General features: G+C 33.5%; 1 protein-coding gene across 1 annotated transcript; it reads right to left on the bottom strand.

Annotated features, from left to right (window-relative positions):
- Positions 1–1,066: 1,066 nt before the first annotated feature.
- Positions 1,067–16,482, bottom strand: LOC138327758 (large neutral amino acids transporter small subunit 1-like). Its single transcript, XM_069274100.1, has 11 exons — positions 16,336–16,482; positions 13,397–13,922; positions 9,314–9,439; positions 7,533–7,632; positions 7,165–7,209; positions 6,662–6,785; positions 6,208–6,311; positions 5,660–5,756; positions 5,088–5,237; positions 4,310–4,487; positions 1,067–3,997 (listed from the first exon to the last, which is right to left on the bottom strand). Exons 2-11 carry the CDS (start codon positions 13,884–13,886, stop codon positions 3,930–3,932), a joined length of 1,482 nt encoding a protein of 493 aa, XP_069130201.1. The 5' UTR covers positions 13,887–13,922; positions 16,336–16,482; the 3' UTR covers positions 1,067–3,929.
- Between the last annotated feature and the right edge of the window lie 5,644 nt (positions 16,483–22,126).

Genomic DNA, 22,126 nt, shown 5'->3' with positions numbered 1-22,126 from the left:
TGTCGGAAATGACGTCAATTGGCGCTCGTCATGTTATAAGATAATGACGTCTTTAAACATTCAATAACGTTACATAAAAGTGACCGAACATTGTGCGCGACGTCAGTATGAGTTAGCCAAAGGTCAAGCAGTAAGTATCCGTATTAGGATAGTCCGGTCACGATCCCACTCCTTGGTCAGTCCGGCCGTGCACCGAATTTTCTTCGTAAACACCATCCCCTAAAATCAATTACCGGTCAATCTGTTTCCTACTGTTCAAATTCAAGGCATGACTGCGGCTGTCATAGACTGGGGATCACACTGGTAATGGCTATTTACGATATGTAAAATAATCCCGTTTACACCAGAATGGTCTCAGTAAAGCCCGAATAATCCTTCAAAGAGTTAAACCAACTATATTCAAATTAAAACCAAGATGTCTGTTATTTTAGATCATCCAATTCATCCATCTTGGACATGATCACCGTATGACCAACCTTTTTTAACCCCATGCGAGCTTCAGCATGACACAACTTTCACTTCGCTGAAGGTCTTCACATGATAAATTAAAACTTCCCCTGGTTGTTTGCTAATTCTCAATTATCACATTGTTAATATGCAAAATTAAAGGAATCTTCACCAAACACGTACCTTACGGATATAATGCATCGTATTTTTGTCTAAATTATGGTTAAATACATCATATTGTACTACCATTTTTTATCCAAGCTGATGAATATATGAAACAGTAATCGAGTATTGACGAGAATGGAAAGTGTTTCTACTATTGAGTGGTATAGTGGTTAGAGGGACATCTCCAGTTAAGTCGAGGCCAACAGAAGAAATCACCACCACACCTTTGAAGGGCTCAACTGGAGGATATCATGGCGGAGAGAGAAAGAGCTACCATCATCATTATCCTCATTATTAGGTGTATGATTGTGTCTAAGACAATTAACGGCTGTGTCTGGTGACTGATAGAGCAAAGATGTAGGTATTGCAACTACTGTCCTACAGTAACAATGTCTGGTGACTGATAGAACAACAATACAGGTATTAAAAATATAGCAAAAAGTAAACCAAGAAAGAGTTTTGGAATTTTATTTCGTACTTTCATAACAAAAGATTTCTTCGTTGCAATTCAATTTTGGACTTACTCTCATAAACAATCTAATGTAACTTCTACTTTGAAAAATTTGTGGGATGCTTTCATCCATCCGGGAAAGAGAAACGCTTTAAAATTCGTTATTACAAACGTTCTGAAAGGGAAGGGTAATCGTAGCTTACCGCAGGACATTTGGTACACACTGCGATGGAAAGGTATAACAATGATATAGCAGTCTATGAAATGTTAAAATGTCGTTATAATTTGACAAATTAATATCACCCCAGCCGGAGAAATCCTATGTTCCTATTTTTAAATTAATCATTTATTTAGTAAATATACTATAAACACACTATTTAAACAATATTTCGCGTCATCGTTATTTTCATCATGTTTTTCAATTATGGACCTTTGGTGAGGTCCATATGATGGTATACCGTCTTGGTAGAATTAAATAACGACCGAGGGCGTTGTTTTAGATTCTATCATTTTCTTATATTATATATGCACATTTTTTTAGTTCCTTTGAAAAATGTCAAAATAATTACCCGATGTATATGTTAATATCAAGAAGAATGATGGCCATAGGATGTCACCCTGAAGAACTCAACGTTTGGGTAAGACGTCACAGAAGGTATATTTACTCGATGCTTCCGAGACCATTTGCTACGTGACCAAGTATTAACCATTGAGAAAAGCGGAACATCAGAGCATATCTAATTCAACAATATCAATATTTGTTTTATAGAATTATTAGCGAAACATTTGAATTCCTGCTCGCGATATATCGCGAAATTTGTATCTCATGAAAACAAATTGGTTCACATTATCGTGCTATATCAGAAACGTATGTTTCTGGTTAAACGTACCACCATTGGGCCCTAATGAACCTTAGTGTTTAATGAAGAGTAAATTATAATTAACACATATTGTTTTCTTCAAAAATACGAGACTTTAATACTTCATCATCACAAACACATCGACACGTTACATGTATTTAGACTTAGACAATGCGACTTAGCTTACACTTTTACGACATGGTTCAATTTGAGATCAATCAAAGGATATTTATTCCTATCGATCAGAGTTACTTTCGTAACAAAGTAACTCTGATAATCAGAATAGGGTATATTATTATACACGTACATATAAAATCTCTGTGATGGTATAGGTCAAGTTTCCAATATCATTTACACATAAAATTGACGTTAATATTTTCGTCGTTACAGGGTTTCTAATTATAAAAAAATGCTTTAATATGAAATATGGTAACAAAGAATATTTTTTATAAATAATGCGGAGAATAACAGAATATAAGAATTTAGAACAGTTTGACTTTCAAATTGTAATTTGTAATCAAACCATGCAATATTTTATCTTATCTCATTCTTTCTCAGCAGAAGAAATTGGTCATATATACATGATGCACAAGAGCGCAATATGATATTTTTATCATGATGACATGTATGGTATTTATTATACAATTTACTTTAGTATGAATTAATGCTTACCTTAATGTGGTAAAATAGAACTGACCCAATTACCTAATATTGACCTCAGAATATGTAGGTTATCTTCGGTCCATAAACCATTATATCTACACGAAAGAAGGACCATTTCCGACAAATAAATTAAATCAATGTTAACGTATAAGCGGTTTATAGCACTTGAACTTTGGCATATTTATTCTTACTCTATTTACGGACATTTTCTCATTGCAATAACCCTATAAATCTTAATTCACACAGACATTAGGTGTCTGAAACGTTTACGAAAACAAAGACCGATGGAGGTCTAAAATCGTAAGCAGCTGACAACATATGTCAGCTTTCCGTATTGCTTTACATCTGTTAATTATTACTAAAATCACAACTTATGTACTAAAATGGATGAATGTCTGATATAGGGAGCATAAATGTGTATCAAAGGGTGAATATCGTATGAACAAAAACTAAATCAGAAATTAAAAAAATGTATCTATCAAGGAATGTTATTTCTATGAAATTTTTTTTTGAAAAACACAAAATTTTAAATCGGTGGGTTGTGCAGTGGTGGTCAGTTGGATCACAGTATGTATTATTTTTAGCCATTTTTTTTTATTTTTTTTGTCAGAGATTCATATTATGACAATAAGCTCACAAAACAATGTCAATAACACATCTGTAACAGCTAATAAGCACTTAAACATCTTATTTTACAGGAAAAAAACACTTTGATGTCAAACTTATCACAATTTGTCACATTACAAAATATTATTCTAACTTTCCCATGCACACAAGTCAATGCAGTTCACAAAACCATGTCAATAACATCCATACAGTAAATCAGCACTCCAACATCTCGTCTTACAGAAAATAAGTATTCAGACATCCAAAACTTAATTTTATGATATTTATAAGAACTTTTCTCATGTACACACACGTCATTGTAGCTCACATACCAATGTCACTACACACCAACTCAAGAAAACAGTGAATAAGCTGCTTCGCATCTCATACATACGAATAAGTCGTTTGAAATATACTACATACTTACATTGTAGCGAACAAGCCGTCACAACGACCATTTGCCATAATGTGAAATTTTCCCAGCGGCTGGTCTCTTACACATGAGTCAGTTCAGGACTGACAATGCTTACTTAACAACCATTATTCACACACAAAGATTATAATAAGTGAATCTTATTAAATTAAGTCCTTCAAGTTATGTAATAAATATAACCTGTTCGTAATAGCAGAGACCTCTATTCTGAAAGCACAGAATTGTATACGATTTATGAATCTAAATGTCACTTCATACACGTGTGTGATTGGTCCCGCGCGTGAACATCATTTCAACTTGACCTTCACCATTCGATTTCATCGTCTTGTGGAACAACCAATAATATCTTTTGTATAAAAGCGGTAACATTACCTGAAAATAGAACAACGATACAATTAATAAAATAAATAAACTTAAAAAGTGAAGATAACAAAAAGATAAATTTGACTTCTAGTGTTTAACGTAAAGGAATATAATATCTTTACACTGTATATGATCACAAACAGATGATTAATGTGGCAATATTTAAAAAAATTGCAAACGCGGCGTAATTTTGCATAATCATGTATCTAAATGTAAATATGCTTGCTATGTCACATGAAATGATATATGACAATATGATAATTTCGTATTTGCCGACGTAAAATGTTTTCCTAAAACACACCAAAATTCATGGATACGTACTGTTTACTCTATTGAACACTTCCGGTTTCGATTTCCAGTAGATGCCGAGGATGTAACAAGGGACCCCCAGCATTGTGAGACAAAAGGCCAACAGACTGATGCCTGGTTTCTGTATACACGTAAGTACCAGCAGGACTAGACTCATCACAAATAGAAAGATAGGCAACACCAGGGGCAGCTGTAATAGGAAATGGATAGGTTATAGAATATTGATAAAAACATCTTATTTGCCTTTTCTTTGTTTTGAAAACTGTTATCCTAAATTTTATTTAGGCGGTCCGCAACATTAACGCTACTTACGAATTAAACTGAATGGATATGAGGTAGGTGTATCAAGGCAATCTATTTACACAACCCTTAGAGCATTGTAAAAAGTAGGTAGACAAATATCGAGATACAATATAATCTATAAAGACTCAACATAAAGAGTGGGGACGACTGATTTTCGAATTTTCTGTATATAATATCCGTCTCTTTAAGGGTAGTATGCTTCAATGAGGTAGCATTATACAATATACAGTTGCAATGAGACACAACACTATCCATACACACATTATCATCATTAAATAGCCATAGACGGATCTTGTTAATGTGATATTCAATAAAGTGCAATTACACATAAGCAAGCTTGTTCGCCTCTGTAAACGCACTGAAAGCTACCGCAAACGGATAAGAGAGAACAGTTTTATACACGTATTGGGAGGATTTGTCATGCACAATCAGATTGAACGCCACAGCCTCAATTCGCGTTTGAATTATTGAACGTTCATTTCCTTACTTTGATGGGTCTAGAAATCTCCGGCCTAGTGATCCTCATGTAGACCTGCCCAGCGAAGACGAACGCCAGTACAGTGGTAAAGCTAAAACCCATCATCTCGATCAGGTAGAAAACATCGCCCAGGCTCTGCATCAGCAGTGTTAGGACAAGCTGTGAAAACAAGGACAGAACTATAAATTACATACCGACATTGATTAGACTTCTATTTCTCTATTTCTGTCCCTATTTACGGCACTGAAACATGCAATTGGGCTGCTGTATAAGATACAACTATCACCTTTAATCGTAAAGATAGTGTAAACTTATTTTGGCGAGCGAATAAATTTCGGGAATAACGGGCAAGCAGAAATCGCGAAATCGATATCTAAGACTGTGTAGTAGACCCGTATTGCTTTAAATCGCACAATGAAATAATCTCGAAAAGAGTAGTGAGCATGAAAACGCGAAAATAAGTCGACACGAAAATAAGCTTGAAAATAATATCAAAAAACATTTAACTTTTACAAATGTAAAATATTGATCGTTTTAAACTCTTTTTAATTTAATAAAACATCATATATTTATTGACTTACAATGGTTATAAGAGATGGCGCCGGTGTGAGGAATTTATAGTTTATCATGGCCACAATACTAGGGAGGTGGTTGTTACTGGCTCCGACGAAGAACAACCTGGTTAGACAAAAAACAATTGAAAATAGATTAATCAAACCTCATCTCGTTGACATGGAGGTGTTTTTTTGTTAGTTTTACCAAAGAAAAGAAGTTATTTCAACATTGTTACTTTCCATTGAAATATTGTTTTCACCACTAGACTTCACCATTTCGCCATTACCAATCATCAATAAGGAGTACGATGTTTTCCAAAGGTCATGAATGTCGTTATTATTAAAGAAGCAAACGCTTTTCTCTTAAGAATAAATGTAAGAAAAGTTTGCAATGGAAAACATGTCATTCTAAGTTTTAAAATGAAAAATAAAGAACGATATCACATAAATCGTCTGGAAGGCAAATTCAATGCGAATCGATATTAATGAATTATAGATGATGTAAATTTCATTACATGGATTTTTCTATAAAAAATAAGTACGAATATAAATATAACGAAAGCAATGAACCTAACCTTGACATGGAAAGACTTGTTCCGTTCATGGATCCAGCTACAGAGATGGCGATCAGAACAGGTACAACTACAGCCATGACTGGCACTGTCATTTCAGAGAAAGTCTGAAAACATAAAATATCCATCTCAGAATAGTCTGAAAAACATAATGTGCACAACTGCATCCATGACTGGGTTTGCCATTTCAGAAAAAAAATCTCAAAATATGTAAATAGGTTGATCTAAGAATGGTATTATAAAAACAGTGTTATAATATTTTAGAAATTCTTTTGAATATGTGATATATCTGCACTTCTTTGATAGAAATCCTATGATAATTTTGCCTAATTGATTACTCCAAATATAAGCCTGGCATGACGTTTTCTGTGTTTTGTTCCGGAAATAAATTTTCAGATATTAACTTTTCCAATTTCACTTCCGGTTTGTAATACAAAAGAATAATGACGTCACGTACCACAGCCACAGCTGTAGACTGTAACATCTCGATAGGAGTTAGAACAGCAAAGTATGCGATGTTAGCCACCAGATATACAGACGTCACAATTGCCATGGATATAATGATTGCTCGTGGCAAATTTCTGCAAACATAATTAAAACGTCTTTCAATGTTTTGCAATACATACAATATAGCTGAATATAAAGTTTGATAAAAATGTCAAGAATATAAAAAATAAACTTATTTTCGTGATGGCCGATTTTAAATACGATGACCATATAGAATTTATCTGTCAGTAATTTATTCACAATTCCGACAAAATATTGGAAAATAAAATTGTTCCCATAAATTGTGTTCTAGTTTTCTTTATTGAAAGACAATTCGGTTGCGTTGAGGCGTTACCATGGCGACATGCTTGACAATATAATTTGGTTAGACTTCAAACAAAATTTGTATATGGCATTTGAACAAAATATTAAACAAAAAGAATGTTTTTAAGAGAACTGGATAAATTGGCTTACTTGTGTGGTTCGATAAGTTCATCCGTGAGGAAATTCAAATAACTCCTGTAATTAAATAGAAGATGTAATTCAATAATGTGAAATTTATTATAAGTTTTATACTGGATATGGAAAATTGCATTGATACTTGCTTTTGAAAATGATTTCGAGCTATAATATATGTTCAAACATTTGCGCTATCACATATCCTATACTAAAACGATGGATAAAACCGTCTACTAGTATCATTAGTTAAAACTTTCTGATCTTTCTCATCTAGCAGAGTTACTTTCCTTCTTTACTCCGTCAGTCAGTACTGACGGAGTGAAACGATCGCAAGTAAATATGATTAAATCTAAAGTTGTATCAATACATTGGTGGAATCTTACCATCCTCCGAATGCCCAGAACCCTGAGTAAAACGATATTGCAATAGCCCCGGCACTGTAGTCACTATCAGCGAACGAGTCCTGGAAGTTTTCAACCTTACCTGGGAAAATAAATAACATGTTGATGACAGGAACATTTTACGTTTAAGACCTTTCAACTAATTAAAGAAAAGAAAACAACTGTGCGTAGTTGAATACTCCTATGGTTTTCGGAAAGAAATGTTTCCACTCCCATCGTTTTATTGATTCTTTATATCTGTACCATTACATGGAATTAAAATACAATATTTATAATGAACGATTGTGTTTTAAAATCAAACAAATATCCGTATTGCGTAATGCGATGTTGAATCTCATTCCCATATAATGAAATCAAAATCGACCACCGTGCTCTTGTTTCTATTCACGGCTTACATGTCTAAGTGCTTTTATTATTCTATTTCATAATGTCTCAATAAGACGACAAAACTAATGGAAACTACGAACCAAGAATTAAGATTAATTAACCGCCTTTGGAATGAAACACGTAAAATCAATTTGATCATTAGAAACAGGCCAGGTCTGTATGCTAACACTTGACAAACATTAACTAAACCAACAATATCTATTGTAGTGGTCAGTGAGACATAGCGTGGGCGGATCAAGGTATTTTTATGATTATTCAAAGTAATCGATGGTTTTACTGATTTTTTTTCAGTATCTGTTCACCGTCAATTCTCCCTTAAGTGTCAATGAAAATATTTCAGTGATGAACTTATTAGCGGATTCTAATGAAAATGCAATTATTGCAAAAACAAAAACCCACCAACAACAACAAAAAACATCCTATACAGCAGATTCAACTAACGACACATGGTAATTGCTTCTTCCAGCGATACCATTTTCTGAGTGATTTTATCATCGTACATATTCCGCTAGAAATTTTGGTAAAGTGTACTTGAATACTGACTAGAGCTCTTAGGACGCGATGTAGCTGTAAACCAAATCATACTTAGCTTATCATACTCGACCAGTCATTGATTTCTGCGCGACAAATTCGAGATGGAGTAGAACAATTTCATTAATCTGAACAGCTTTCATGATACAAACAAGGTGGTATTACCTACCGTACGTGCCACTTAATCAGTAATTGAAATCTCGTCAACTTCTCGCGAGAGGATGCTGCGTGACAGGTATGCATTATGAAGACGTTAATAAAATGTAAATCCTTTGATGAATGGTCACTTAACCTTTCAAACAGACACCCTAGGAAATTAGCTGGGTTTTGTATGCGACTGTAAAGATTCTCCTGCACAGACAAAGCAATTTCCTCCGCGGGACACGAGTTCTTCATGGTCAAAGCGATAACGATATCGACATATCTCCTCCCTTTTATTTTTCTAAATACATTGATTTAAATTCCCATTATTCTATTTTTCACCATTATTTCTTTTCCAACCAGATAAATTGTTTATTATGCAGAATATTGTGTAAAGAGTTCAGATAGAAACTTAATAGCAAAACCAATTGAAAAATGTACCTTGATGATTTCCGAGAAACCAAATACTAGAAATTTTGAAATTCTAAAGATTAAATCGTCCATAGAAGTAATACTAATTAACTAATAACTTTTATTGATCCATTCAATATTTCTGTTTGACAATTCCACATTACTATAAAGTACATGTTTTGCGACCAGTAAATTTGTGAGATAACTCATGCCAGTTCGTATGGCGTCCGATTTAAATTCCATACCAACAGTCAATCTTAATACCTTATTCCAGATATTCAATTTCAACTCACCATTCCCGAGGTAGACGAATCCGATAACGACAATGGTGGCGAGAGCAACCAGTTTACAGATGGTGATACCGACTTGTACCTTTGCTGCCCACCTCACATTTATACAGTTGATGGATATCAGGAACGCTTAAAACAAAAACAAAATAACAACAAATTATCACAACGCTATAAACAGCGATATTGTCTACAACTAACAGCAGATTTATAATGACACTCCAAATCATAAGCACTATCTACCAAAACGTAAATATATTTATCAATATAATCTTAAACATTGCATTTTATTACAGTGTTTCATAAATTAGATGATCAAACATGCACTTCAAATAATTAAAAAATATCTTTCAATGTTTTGTATGAAAGCAATATCCTATTTTAAATTGGTAAAAATAGTAAATCAAATCCATCTCAAAACGTCATCATCTTCTAACACTTATAATAAGCAAAATTATTTTACAATGCCAACATCGTCTGCCATCATCTGATTCCTAAATATCTTAGATGTTAAAAAATCACAAGCTGTTTTATATCATTCATAAAAATTCATATGATTTTGTAAACATCATTACTTTTAGAAAGCGAAAAAAACGCAAGAAAAATAGATACACAAATAACAACATCATCTTATGCTGTTACAAAGAATATTTACTTACAGAGTACTGAAACTATTCCAATCATTAAATATTTCAATATTGATATCTTGAAGTATCTCAGTCATAGAACTACAAACGCTTTGTTAGGTAGTACAACGAATTGCAAATATGTATCTTGACAAGGAAAGGCGAATGTTTCTCTTTTATCTCAATGCATTATTGCAATCATCACAAAAATAGAACCAATCCTTATCATTATTGTAAACAAATTATCATTTATGAGTACAAAATATTTTATCAAATGATATCATAAAAAAAAATAGCGGCCTTATCTTTGCAAAAAAAATGATGTAAACAAAAACCACCTTATCAAAATTGTTAACGTATGAATATGTACATACATATGCAACATATATATCACAATATGAATATCATTGGATGGAAGTTTGTATATGGTACGAAAAGTTTTCATTCATCATTTACTGCTAAAAACCGTGTCATGTATTCAACATCACAATTTAAGTTCACAAAAAGACTGGAAATCAATGACTGCTATAATTTATTGTACATTTTTTTACATCATAACATTAATGATGCACAATAAATTAAAAATAGGTTTACTCGTTAATCCTTAAATCACCTCTTAGTTAAGTCAAATACAGTAGCTAAATTGAAATATTGGTATTTAAAGTTATGAAAATGGCACCTGTTTTTTCCTCATTTATTTGTCAATACCGTGTCGTTATAGCTAACGAACTTGCGTATGTGCATGCGATATTAAAAAAAAACAAGTTTGAGTGATGCAACTATTTGTACATTGTACATTGTGCAGCATATTACAAAGATAACAGGATACTTAGGTACACAAGTTGGCCCAGATTTCAGTGTGTCAAGGACTCCTCTAACATAAACTGATGTAAAGTGTTTTTAAGGTTGTGTAAGCGAACAAGTGTTGAAGATTACGACCGACAGATAGGAAGCCTTGACCTTCACTGTCAACAACTTGTGTACATTGACGATTTCTTGACATTGTCGTGGACAGCCAACAGATAGCCCTCACACCCTGATAAAAGACACTCTGATAAAATGTGTGACTGGTTGATGAGATATATGGCTTTCATTCATTCATTCGTTAATTCATTCATTTATTCCTTCTTTCATTAATTAATTCATTCATTTATTCCTTCTTTCATTAATTAATTAATTCAATTATTCACCTTTTCATTTATTTATTCAATCACTCATTCATTTATTCTTTCACTCATTCATTATTTCATTCATTCATTCTTTCATTCATTCATTTATTCTTTTCATTATGTTATTCAGTCATTCATTATTTCCCCTTTTTTCAATCTTTCATTAATTAATTCATTCAATTATTCGCCTATACATTTATTCATTCATTCACTCATTCATTTATACTTTCACTCATTCATTATTTCATTAATTCTTTCATGCATTCATTTATTCTTTTGATTATGTTAGTCAGTCATTCATTATTTCCCATTCATTCAATCATTTATTCATTCATTCATTCATTCATTTCTTAATTTATTTTTCTAATCATTTCATTATTCATTCTTCAGTCAGTCAGTCATACATTCATTCATTCAGGCATCCATATATCCACGTCATCACCTACTGACAAACACTGATTTCATAAGTGAACAAAAACACTGGTTTTCTGTTCTCATTCATCGCATACATTCAATCTCAAAATGATAAACGCGACGCCTGTCATCCAGCCAAAATCATGTTGAAGTATGTTTGACATTCCAATCGGAACTTGGAGCATCCATTATGTACCTCAATCATTGTAATAACCACCGGCATGCTAGACTATGAATGTTCAAAGCCAAGCGTAATTAAGTTTTATGAATATATTTCAAAGGGATTTTGTTCAATTTCCCATAACAATTTAGCAATATAATACAGAAAAATCAGAACTTGTTCTCCTGGATTTGAGTTGTAAGCTACGCTTTGAAACGAAGACAAAAATCCCCAGCGTTTATATTTTGGTTTGCTAATTTCCATATCAGACGAGATCTGACGTGAATCATCAATACGTAAACACAATCAACTTTGGGTTGTCTATTTATTTGTTTGATTTATATTGGAAAGCTGATTTTACGGGATAGAAAATCTTATACATGTACTTCCAAAAGACATGAACAGAATGGTATGTAGATTTTATTATCATTCAACATGTGGTCGTGTCATAAGCAAATGAAATAAAATATAAAAATAACAATAATAGAACTCTGGTGAAAAGGTAACAAGCGAATGTTGAATGCATGGCATGATAGATAATCTACATCTCAAAAGAATTCAATATATCCCAGTAGAGAACAGCAAATGTCGGTGGGGGATTTTATCATATGGCAACATATATATGCAACATTTAAACATCGTTCTTTGCATTGGAACATCACAATGAAAATAGGTGGAGTGACGACTTGACATCGATAGAGAGCCTAAAGACCAAAAAAACATGAACATCAAACATTACAACCAAGCAGATTATTTTGTTCTAGTTGTACGAAGTATCAAGTTTTTTTTAGCTTCAGACAAAATATTTGAAGTTATAGTTTAGTTCATGGTGTAGAGTGCATACCTAATTTTTAGTTTTATTGACAATATTTCGATTTTAGCGAATAGTAATATGTTCTATTTGGGTTCGGTCAAAACATGAAATCCAACTCATGCAAATGGCAATGATCTTACAACTTACTTTAATCACAGGGCCATGTATAGTCTCTATATGAAAAAATAGCCAAAAATACATATAAATATGTGTTTATCTATTTATTTCTGGCTATTTTTTCATATGGATACTATACATGGCCCTGTGCTTTAATCTAAGAGAAAACCCGGAAACTATTTTATGCGGACAACAACGTAAACATGATGTAGCAAGAAAACACATTGAGCTAAAACGTCAATACACTACAATCAACATGACTGATTTGTCTTGTTATAAACACATGCATTATCCAAGTAATCTTGAACATGATGTTATGAAATTTGACACAAACATATGTTGTTGCTTTGAAGTTTTTCTTACTGTTACAATGTTCTTTCCACAATACTTTAGTATGTTTGTTTTTCGCGCGTGTAAATAACAAATATTCTAATACTGTAATCCGACTGAGATTTCAAGCGCGAATTATGTTCTAGTATTTCACGGGCAATTATAGAGACTGTGAAAATCAATTGCCACGGAAATGTTTTGAGCACAGGTACAGTAGCAATATATGACTCAAATCGCCGTAAAAAGGCACTCGGCGTACACATTTCTTTCTTTAAAATCTGTCTTAAAGTTACACTTAGCCAATCCAAGATGACGTTTCAAAACGTTACGTCATTTTGTAACGACTAAATCTAAGTCTGTTTATGATCTTAAAGCCACTGACGCAGCAAAACTTAAGTTGGTTTACAGTATTCAACAGTTAAACATCAAATACAAATGTTAAAATCATCTTTAACTTACCGATGATGAGAGCGGCGATGAGACGAACGGCGAGGAACGGCGGGTCACAATCAGAATACACCGGCTTGAGTATATATGTTGCAAAAATGAGACATGATGCTGCCACGCAAACTGGGCAAATAATGATAAAATTTATCCAAAGAGCTAAAAATGCAAAGAAGTCTCCAAACGCTTCACGGATATAAGTATATTCGCCTCCCGACTTTGGGATACAGGCGCCCAACTCAGCGAAACATAGGGCGCATAGCGCCGAGAATACACCTGTCACAGTCCACATCACACATGACATCCCGACAGATTTGACATTCTGTAAAATCCCTACAGGAGATACAAAGATCCCCGAACCTATTATAATCCCTACAATTATACACACGGCCTGAAACAGGCTGATTTGCTTCTTTAGTCTCACATTTTTGTTGTCTTTGGTTGTAAAGCTTTCTGTCTCTGAGTATCCGTTTGATAATTTTCCGTTCAGGGCTTCTCCGTTCATTTTGAATTCGTTCTTGTTCGACGTCGATCATTTATCCTGTCAATGAAAAATGTAATATTCATAATAAAAGACATAAAACCAGATAGGACAATCATTGGTACGGCATTTGGATCCTTCTGAAATAGAAAAGGGTAATTTTCATAACAAAAGATATAAAACCAGATGGCACAGACGTCATTGGTACGTCAGTTGGATCCTTTTGAAATAGATAGCATGCATTTAAATATATTTTTATCACTTGACATATAAACTGTATATGCATGGTAGATAGTTTTTCATGCATATCACGAGCGATTAGAATCCGAAAAAAATAATCGCCGCAAAGACTTTTATTACTTGAAACAATACGTTTAAATTGTAAAACACGAAATTAAATCGCTTCAAAAATTTTCTTTACTGTCGTTATACAATTCATGCACCAACAAACACTCGTGATATTATACCTCCAAAATCTCCACTATGAGAAAAAAGATCAACGTGGAACGCTGAAAATATCGCTACCTCCAATATTGTCCAACAAATACTCGTACCATTATACCTCCAAAATCTCCACCATGACAAAAAAGATCAACGCGGAACGCTGAAAATCATCGCTACCTCCCAATATTGTCCAACAAACACTCGTACCATTATACCCCTCCAAAAGCACCTCCAAAATCTCCACCATGACAAAAAAGATCAACGCGGAACGCTGAAAATATCATTACCCCCAATATTGTCCAACAAACACTCGTACCATTATACCTCCAAAATCTCCACCATGACAAAAAAGATCAACGCGGAACGCTGAAAATATCATTACCCCAAATATTGTCCAACAAACACTCGTGCCATTATATCTCCAAAATGTCCACCATGACAAAAAAGATCAACGCGGAACGCTGAAAATATCTTTACCCCTAATATTGTCCAACAAACACTCATGCCATTATACCTCCAAAATCTCCACCATGACAAAAAAAAGATCAACGTAAAACGCTAAAAATATCTTCACCTCTAATATTGTCCTAGTCCTAAGATACAGTGCAAGTTAATAGTACATCTTGATAAATGTTACTCTTATCAGCGTCAATAAACTACAATACGATAAGCTTATATTTCTTAACCCTGACACATGATACACTGACTCGGGTTACTCAGATTTTACAAATTGTTATTCTAACCTATACAAGTAAACCTGGAAATAACATAGAATTCATTAGTGCATCAAAAGACTATAAATTTTACACAAATTATTGTTATTGATATTTTTAAAACATTCACGCAAATTATTATTATTAATATTTAACATTCACGCAAATTATTATTATCAATATTAAAGCATTTATGATTTTTTTTGTTATTAATATTAATCATTTATGAAAAATTTTGTTATTAATATTAAGCATTTATGCAAATTATTGTTAAAATATTTAACAAAGTCTTACGCTCAGAACCCTGATCATACTGTTACAGTAAGCAACGTTACCGTGCCTTGACCTTTCGTCTCTAATCTTATCACATAGTTTTCGTCTTTGTTTCCCCGTGATAACATTTTGTAAGCTCGAGTCAAACACTATATCAGCATTATTGAAAGTACCAAAAGACAATGCAATTTACAACACAATAGGTACTCTAGCAGAAAACATGTGATTTCCACTCAAATATATTGACCTTTTTTTTTTTTTAAATCTTAGCGCGTAAGTTTTCGTCTTTGTTTACTTCTTGATAAGCATTTTGTTATCCTTAAAGTTTCTTACAAGTCTAAACATTATAAAATTATTGTGAAGAAAAGCAGCACACCAAGCAATTCTGCTACACAACAGTCATTCTCGTCAAAAATGTGATTTTCACTCGAAAACAATTGATCCAATCGATTATTGTGACTGGAAACCATGTTTCTAAATGTCATTTCAGAAAGTTACCAGAGATCAAAGAGTGCATTTAGTACTATTATCTTTGACAACCCCTCGCATTTTCACTTACCAACCATCAACGTCTTAGGACCTTGGAAAGTCTGTGCAAGTCATAGAGCTCTGAGTGTGTGTGCTAAAGGACAATTTACTATATCTCGCGTTCTATACTAAGCATATAAACTAGATGGGCGAGACCAACTATTTATAGAACCGTTCATTGAATAACTTTTCTGTCGACAAAGCTATTTTCAGAAATGCTTACAATCCAGTCACAATGGCTGCTGAATTTAGAATTAGGATTACTCTTTTGGAAACAAAATTGATCAATATGATTGTACATATTACAAATTGATCGTCAAGCTTTCAGCTGGTCAGGACCTCTTCTGGTCATATCGCTAAAGCGATAAGCGACTCTAAACATTGTTAAGATTTTGAAGATGTTATTGAAAAGCTAAACCATTATTTAAATAATCGGTTCCCATTAAGCTTTTTTTGTGGTATGTGTTCGCCTTAAACATGTTTTATAATGAGAAGTGATAAATCCTACACTGTACCTTATTCTCGTTGTTTTCATCACATCCTTCCGTCGCTAAGCTATACAAAGCATCCAAACAAATAAAGGAATATGACTAACCAGAATGACCACTTTACACAATATAACTGGAGTTTGTCGTCCACGTATCCTGCATGATAGACAGAGACTTTGTGGCCAAGTGAGACTTTGTGGTGAAGTGACCATGCTCACTCCACGTGTCACGAGATAACACCGTACTAATCTAGATAATACAGTATTAGTCTCTCATGCGATTGCACACTTACACAAATATCTATCAAAATATAGCATTGTGTACCTTCATGCTCCAACTGAACTTTGGGATGTGCTTGCATGTACAAAATGTACTTTATTGGCCGATTATGACTTGTTCTGATGATTGACCTATAATTCTTATCACATGTAATGAAAATAACAACAATCTACAGTTAGTCGAACATTAGGACAACGACTTTACAGCAAAGGAACACTTAACAGTTTCACAAGAAACAATAAAACGAGCTAAACGGGTATGGATTTCCAAACATTGATAAAATTATTCTGATTCCAGTTATATTTGTAAGTGAATAATCTGCTTTAACTTTAGTCTGCAGGGAAGCTGCAATAAATCTGAGTCAATGTAAAGAAGACTAATTCTGTGCAATTCTTCGAAGATAGATCAAACAAAATTCAAGCATCCAGCTGCATAAAGAATAATTAAAAGAGATTTTCGATAAACATCATTTGTTTTATTTTTTGTCTCTTGGTTAACACTGATATGGTCTTCAGATGGCATGAATATTGACCTGGTATTTTATTTTTAGACGCGAAGGTAAGATAGAAGTGAAATATTCAGATCTGAATGGCGACTGGAATTCTGAGTTTCTCCATCGACTATACCGTCCCTATATGATAGTCTGGATTCATTCCTTCTTGGTTGCATAGTATGCTTTGTAAATGCAATATTCAAAGCAGTGAGCACTGTAATGACGTTGATTATGCCATATAAATGATAACCCCGTTGCTGAAGTCAATTATGTTATGAACCAAAAGAATTGATCAAAATGGAAAAGTGGAAAGGTGCTAAGACCGATATTCAAGAATGTATAGAAATCATTCGGTGACTTTATTATCGGAAGCATCCACAATTAATGTTCTGAAAATTCCATTACTTGAAAAATTAAATAGTGATAATCAAACAAAGAGACTAATCGGAGACAAATCAACCCATCGACATTGTCTGTCATCTGATGTTTTAGATGTCTGCACCAATCTCAAGATGTATAAGAACTGCTGAAATGAAAAAGGTACCCCCACCTTTTGTTTCCTAATACAAATGTATAGATATAGAAACTCAGTGATGATATGAGGCAGTGCTTCTTTAATGTCAAGTAATTGCACTTACAAAATTCTTCTATATATTCCTGTTTTAGACGGACTTTTTCTCGAATATCTTATGAATAAATTCTTTAACGTGTGAAAAGTTACATATTAATTGATGCATGCAATTTAGCTCTTGCTTGATGCAATGCTGCTTACACATCTACTAAGCAACATTATTTTTATCCTCTATATTATGGAACCTAAGTTACTAGTGATACTGGAATGAGAATGGTTACGTGACGATATACAGTCTGACAGATAGCAAACTGACATGGTATTTATGGCACAAAATAGAGATAGGCGATATTATCGTGACATTATGACACTCTCTGGGTCAGATATCAAAAATTAACAACAGTACACATGGACTTAGTTAGTGGGGCGAGATTACTTTTGTGTATACTGATAAAGTAGTGGATAGACTTATTCTTTTTATAGATGCTCCACCGCTGACAAATGTTTTTTTCTCTATCAAAAACAGGAACAGATAAATTAGTATTTTACTTCAGTCACAAAAGTTACTTATGTACTTTATACCATTACTACCATTGAAAAGTTGGAGATTTTAATTTGACTTCAAGATAAAAATATTAAAAATAATTTATTGCTACCGAAAAAAAGATGAGTATCGTTTATGTTCTGTCGGCATTGGAACATCATTAAATATGACAATATTTAATTTGATCATTTAACAACAAAAATCTTTGCATGCTTTAAAAAATGGCTTGTAGGTTCTAATCCTAATAGAATGTTGCCACCAACTAAATGTTTGTTTTATTCTAAATGCATCACTAATATTATCTTCCAAAAAAGCTAAATGGGCTACGCGGAGGACCATAATGGTACAAAATACGCGTTCTTTATAGTAAAATGTAGTTCAACAAGTCACGTGCTTATACCTTATTCATCATCTGTTTATTCTATTGGCCGAAATTATGGGTAACTAGCTATAGTAATTGCAAGATTGTGTGTTTACTTTGACTTTCATTTCTCTGACCTGGTATTTAGTATATATAATTTGGCCTTTCGACAGAGATCTCATTTTCTTTAAGTTATATTTATCTGTTCTGAAAATAAAGCAGGAAAATATAAATTTAGAATTTTACGAATAAAGCCGGGAGTAGCCGATCTTCGCTGATCCTAGTTAAGACGGTTAAACCGATTGAAATTGTCAATCTACATTATATCATTTATAGATAAGACGTAGAAATGGCAGGTTTATAACTCATTTTAGACCATAATGTTTCATAAAACAGTACATATAAGTGCAAGTCAAAATCATATGCATGAAATAAATAAATGTCTTAATTTAAGATATATTTGTTTATATGACTTAGCAAGACAATAACTTCATTATTATTTTGTGTTGTTCAGATCGAGCCGAGTTGCATAATGATATGACGACATTCACAATTATCATTTCTAAATGCAGGTAACTTTCTATAAAAAAAATATCATGTTAAGAACGCTTTAAAACCATTAAAATACATTGTAAAACTCATCACAGCCATTCTAAATCTTTACCCGAGGGAGACCCTCGGACCCCCACAAACACCAAAATCTCGCGCCTTCGGGCGCTCCCATTCACCAAATTGCATCGTAAAATTCTAAATTTTAATATCTTTCCCGGTGGAGACCCCCGGACCCCTCAAACACCAAATTTCTCGCGTCTTCGGCGCCCGCAAATTCATCAAAATGCATCGCAAAACTCATCTTAGCTATTTTAAATCGTAACATTTTTTCTCGTATGAGACTCTCGGGCCCCCAAAACACCACAATATCGCACCTTCGAAACTTGCATGGCAATTTGCGTATTCATTAATTTCCTTTTAGCGACGCCACTGTCTAAATGTGTACAAGGATAATATGAAAAAAAAATATAAAGTATATATGGTTGTGTGTTGAATTAAACCTGTGGGTGCGGGGCGAGGAGGGGGGGTCCAAATATTGAGGACCTTTGCTTCCCCCCTCCCCCATCACGTTTCATTTTCCTACGTAGCCACTGAGATACCCTGTAAATGTATCGGCTATTACACTTAATCAGGCTAATTTAACCGATAAAATATAAGTGGCCTCTTAGTAGTGTTATTACATCTATATCCATTAGCCGGATGCGATTTTCAGCGACCCCGATTTCGAACTCGAATGTGCACTCGGTTCATCCATTGCCGACAGATACAGTTTCTTGTTGTATCGTTATAACCACAGGGGGCCAACTCAATGAAAATGGATGTTGTCATACATTTTTTTTTGTATTTGGAGGATGGACTGATGAGTATATATGACAGTCATGTGATTTTTTTTTAAAAAAATACGAGATTTGAAAAATTATTAAAAAATCGGGATATTTACTATAAAACAGTAAATATCCCGATTTTTTTAATAATTTTTCAAATCTCGTATTTTTTGAAAAAAATCACATGACTGTCATATATACTCATCAGTCCATCCTCCAAATACAAAAAAAATGTATGACAACATCCATTTTCATTGAGTTGGCCCCCTGTGGTTGTGTTTGGCGATATTTTAACATTGCCAATATTTCAAATGTTGTAATTTTAAAAACTTTCTAACTTCAGGTATAAGAACGTTTGTAGGAAGTCAAAAACCCTAAGGAATCTATGTAAATCTAATGATTTAGTAACTTTAAACATATTTTATTGTGCATGTAATTTTATATACAATGGGAATGGGCACAAGTTTTCCAACTTATATGAAGCGGCTTAAGAATAATACACATTTTAATAAAATAATACATGAACAAAAAATATCAACTTTGAAGACTATTGAATTTCATGTCAATAATTATTCAAATAAGATTATTAAGTTATTTCACCTAAATGAGTCATGCTATTGTCTCGAATGAACAAAACAAACACGCTATATTTATTTTCTGAACGGAAATAAACATCAATTTTGTGAAATTGTATCTTTTTTATTCACTGTATAAAGTACTACGTTTCATAATACTTCGGAATCAATTCCATTACAAGTACTGTACGTTACTCGGACTAGGAATAACTACCTTTGTCCTTCTTACACGTCACATATCAAAGCTGAAGTAAGTTTGATTGTGGAGACTTATGTGTATGAAAAAACAGGAACAAGGAAGTTGAGCTAAAGAAAGATAGAGTATAATTCAAGTAGAGCGGGGCTGCAATTGTTGAATCAGGCATACAGTCTTGACATTTATATTAGACTATATACACAAAGATGGGTGGAGTTTTGCAAAGTAACATTTACCATTTACCATGATATTTTCAGCAATGTTTCAATGGTAACGGAAAAAGTGCAAAAAATGAAAACCTAAAAATAGCAAAAGGTACTACTAGACCCCAAAAAAATGTGTCTATGAAGTTTCGTGGAAATATCTCTGCTGGTTTTAGATTAATGCTCCGGAAATGAACCTGCTACAAAAATATGATATTTTCAGCAATGTTTCTATGGTTACAGAAAAAAGCACAAAAAGTGAAAACCTAAAAATAGCAAAAGGTACTACTAGACCATAAGAACAATGTGTCTATGAAGTTTCATGGAAATATCTCTGCTGGTTTTAGAGTTGTGCTCCGGAAAGGATTCTTACACAAAAATCTGCCATTTTCAGCAATGTTTCCATGGTTACAGAAAAAATTACAAAAAGTGAAAACCTTAAAATAGCAAAAGACACTACTAAACCATAAGACTAATGTGCCTATGGAGTTCCGTGCATATATCTCAACCGGTTTTCCAGTTATGCTGCGGAAACGAACCTGGTACAAAAATATGATATTTTTCAGCTATGTTTCCATGGTTACGGAAAAAGTGCAAAAAATGAAAACCTAAAAATAGCAAAAGGCACTACTAGACCATAAGAACAATGTGTCTATGAAGTTTCATGGAAATATCTCTGCTGGTTTTAGAGTTGTGCTCCGGAAACGATTCTTACACAAAAAATCTGTCATTTTCAGCAATGTTTCCATGGTTACAGAAAAAAGTACAAAAAGTGAAAACCTTAACATAGCAAAAGGCACTACTTGACCATAAGACCAATGTGTCTATGAAGTTTCGTGGATATGTCTCTTCTGGTTTTAGAGTTATGCTCCGGAAACGAACCTGGTACAAAAATATGATATTTTCAGCAATGTTTCCATGGTTACGGAAAAAATGCAAAAAAATGAAAACATAAAAATAGCAAAAGGCACTACTAGACAATAAGATCAATATGTGTATGAAGTTTCGTGGAAATATCTCTACTGGTTTTAGAGTTATGCTCCGGAAACCATTCTTACGGACGGACGGACGGACGGAACCATAATAACCAAGTAAAGCATTTCTGTCGTGTAATGAACCAGCACTGGTGGTGAAGGTAGTGGTGGGATGAGGGGATGATGGCAAAGGTCTAAATTATCATCTTTGTGTGACAAAACTGTAAAATACCAACCTTTTTTGGG

This window comes from Argopecten irradians, chromosome 7 (assembly GCF_041381155.1).
Source record: "Argopecten irradians isolate NY chromosome 7, Ai_NY, whole genome shotgun sequence".
NCBI classification, from domain to species: domain Eukaryota; kingdom Metazoa; phylum Mollusca; class Bivalvia; order Pectinida; family Pectinidae; genus Argopecten; species Argopecten irradians.
The sequence above is the reverse complement of the archived record's forward strand: the minus strand, read 5'-3'. Positions and strand labels throughout refer to the sequence as shown.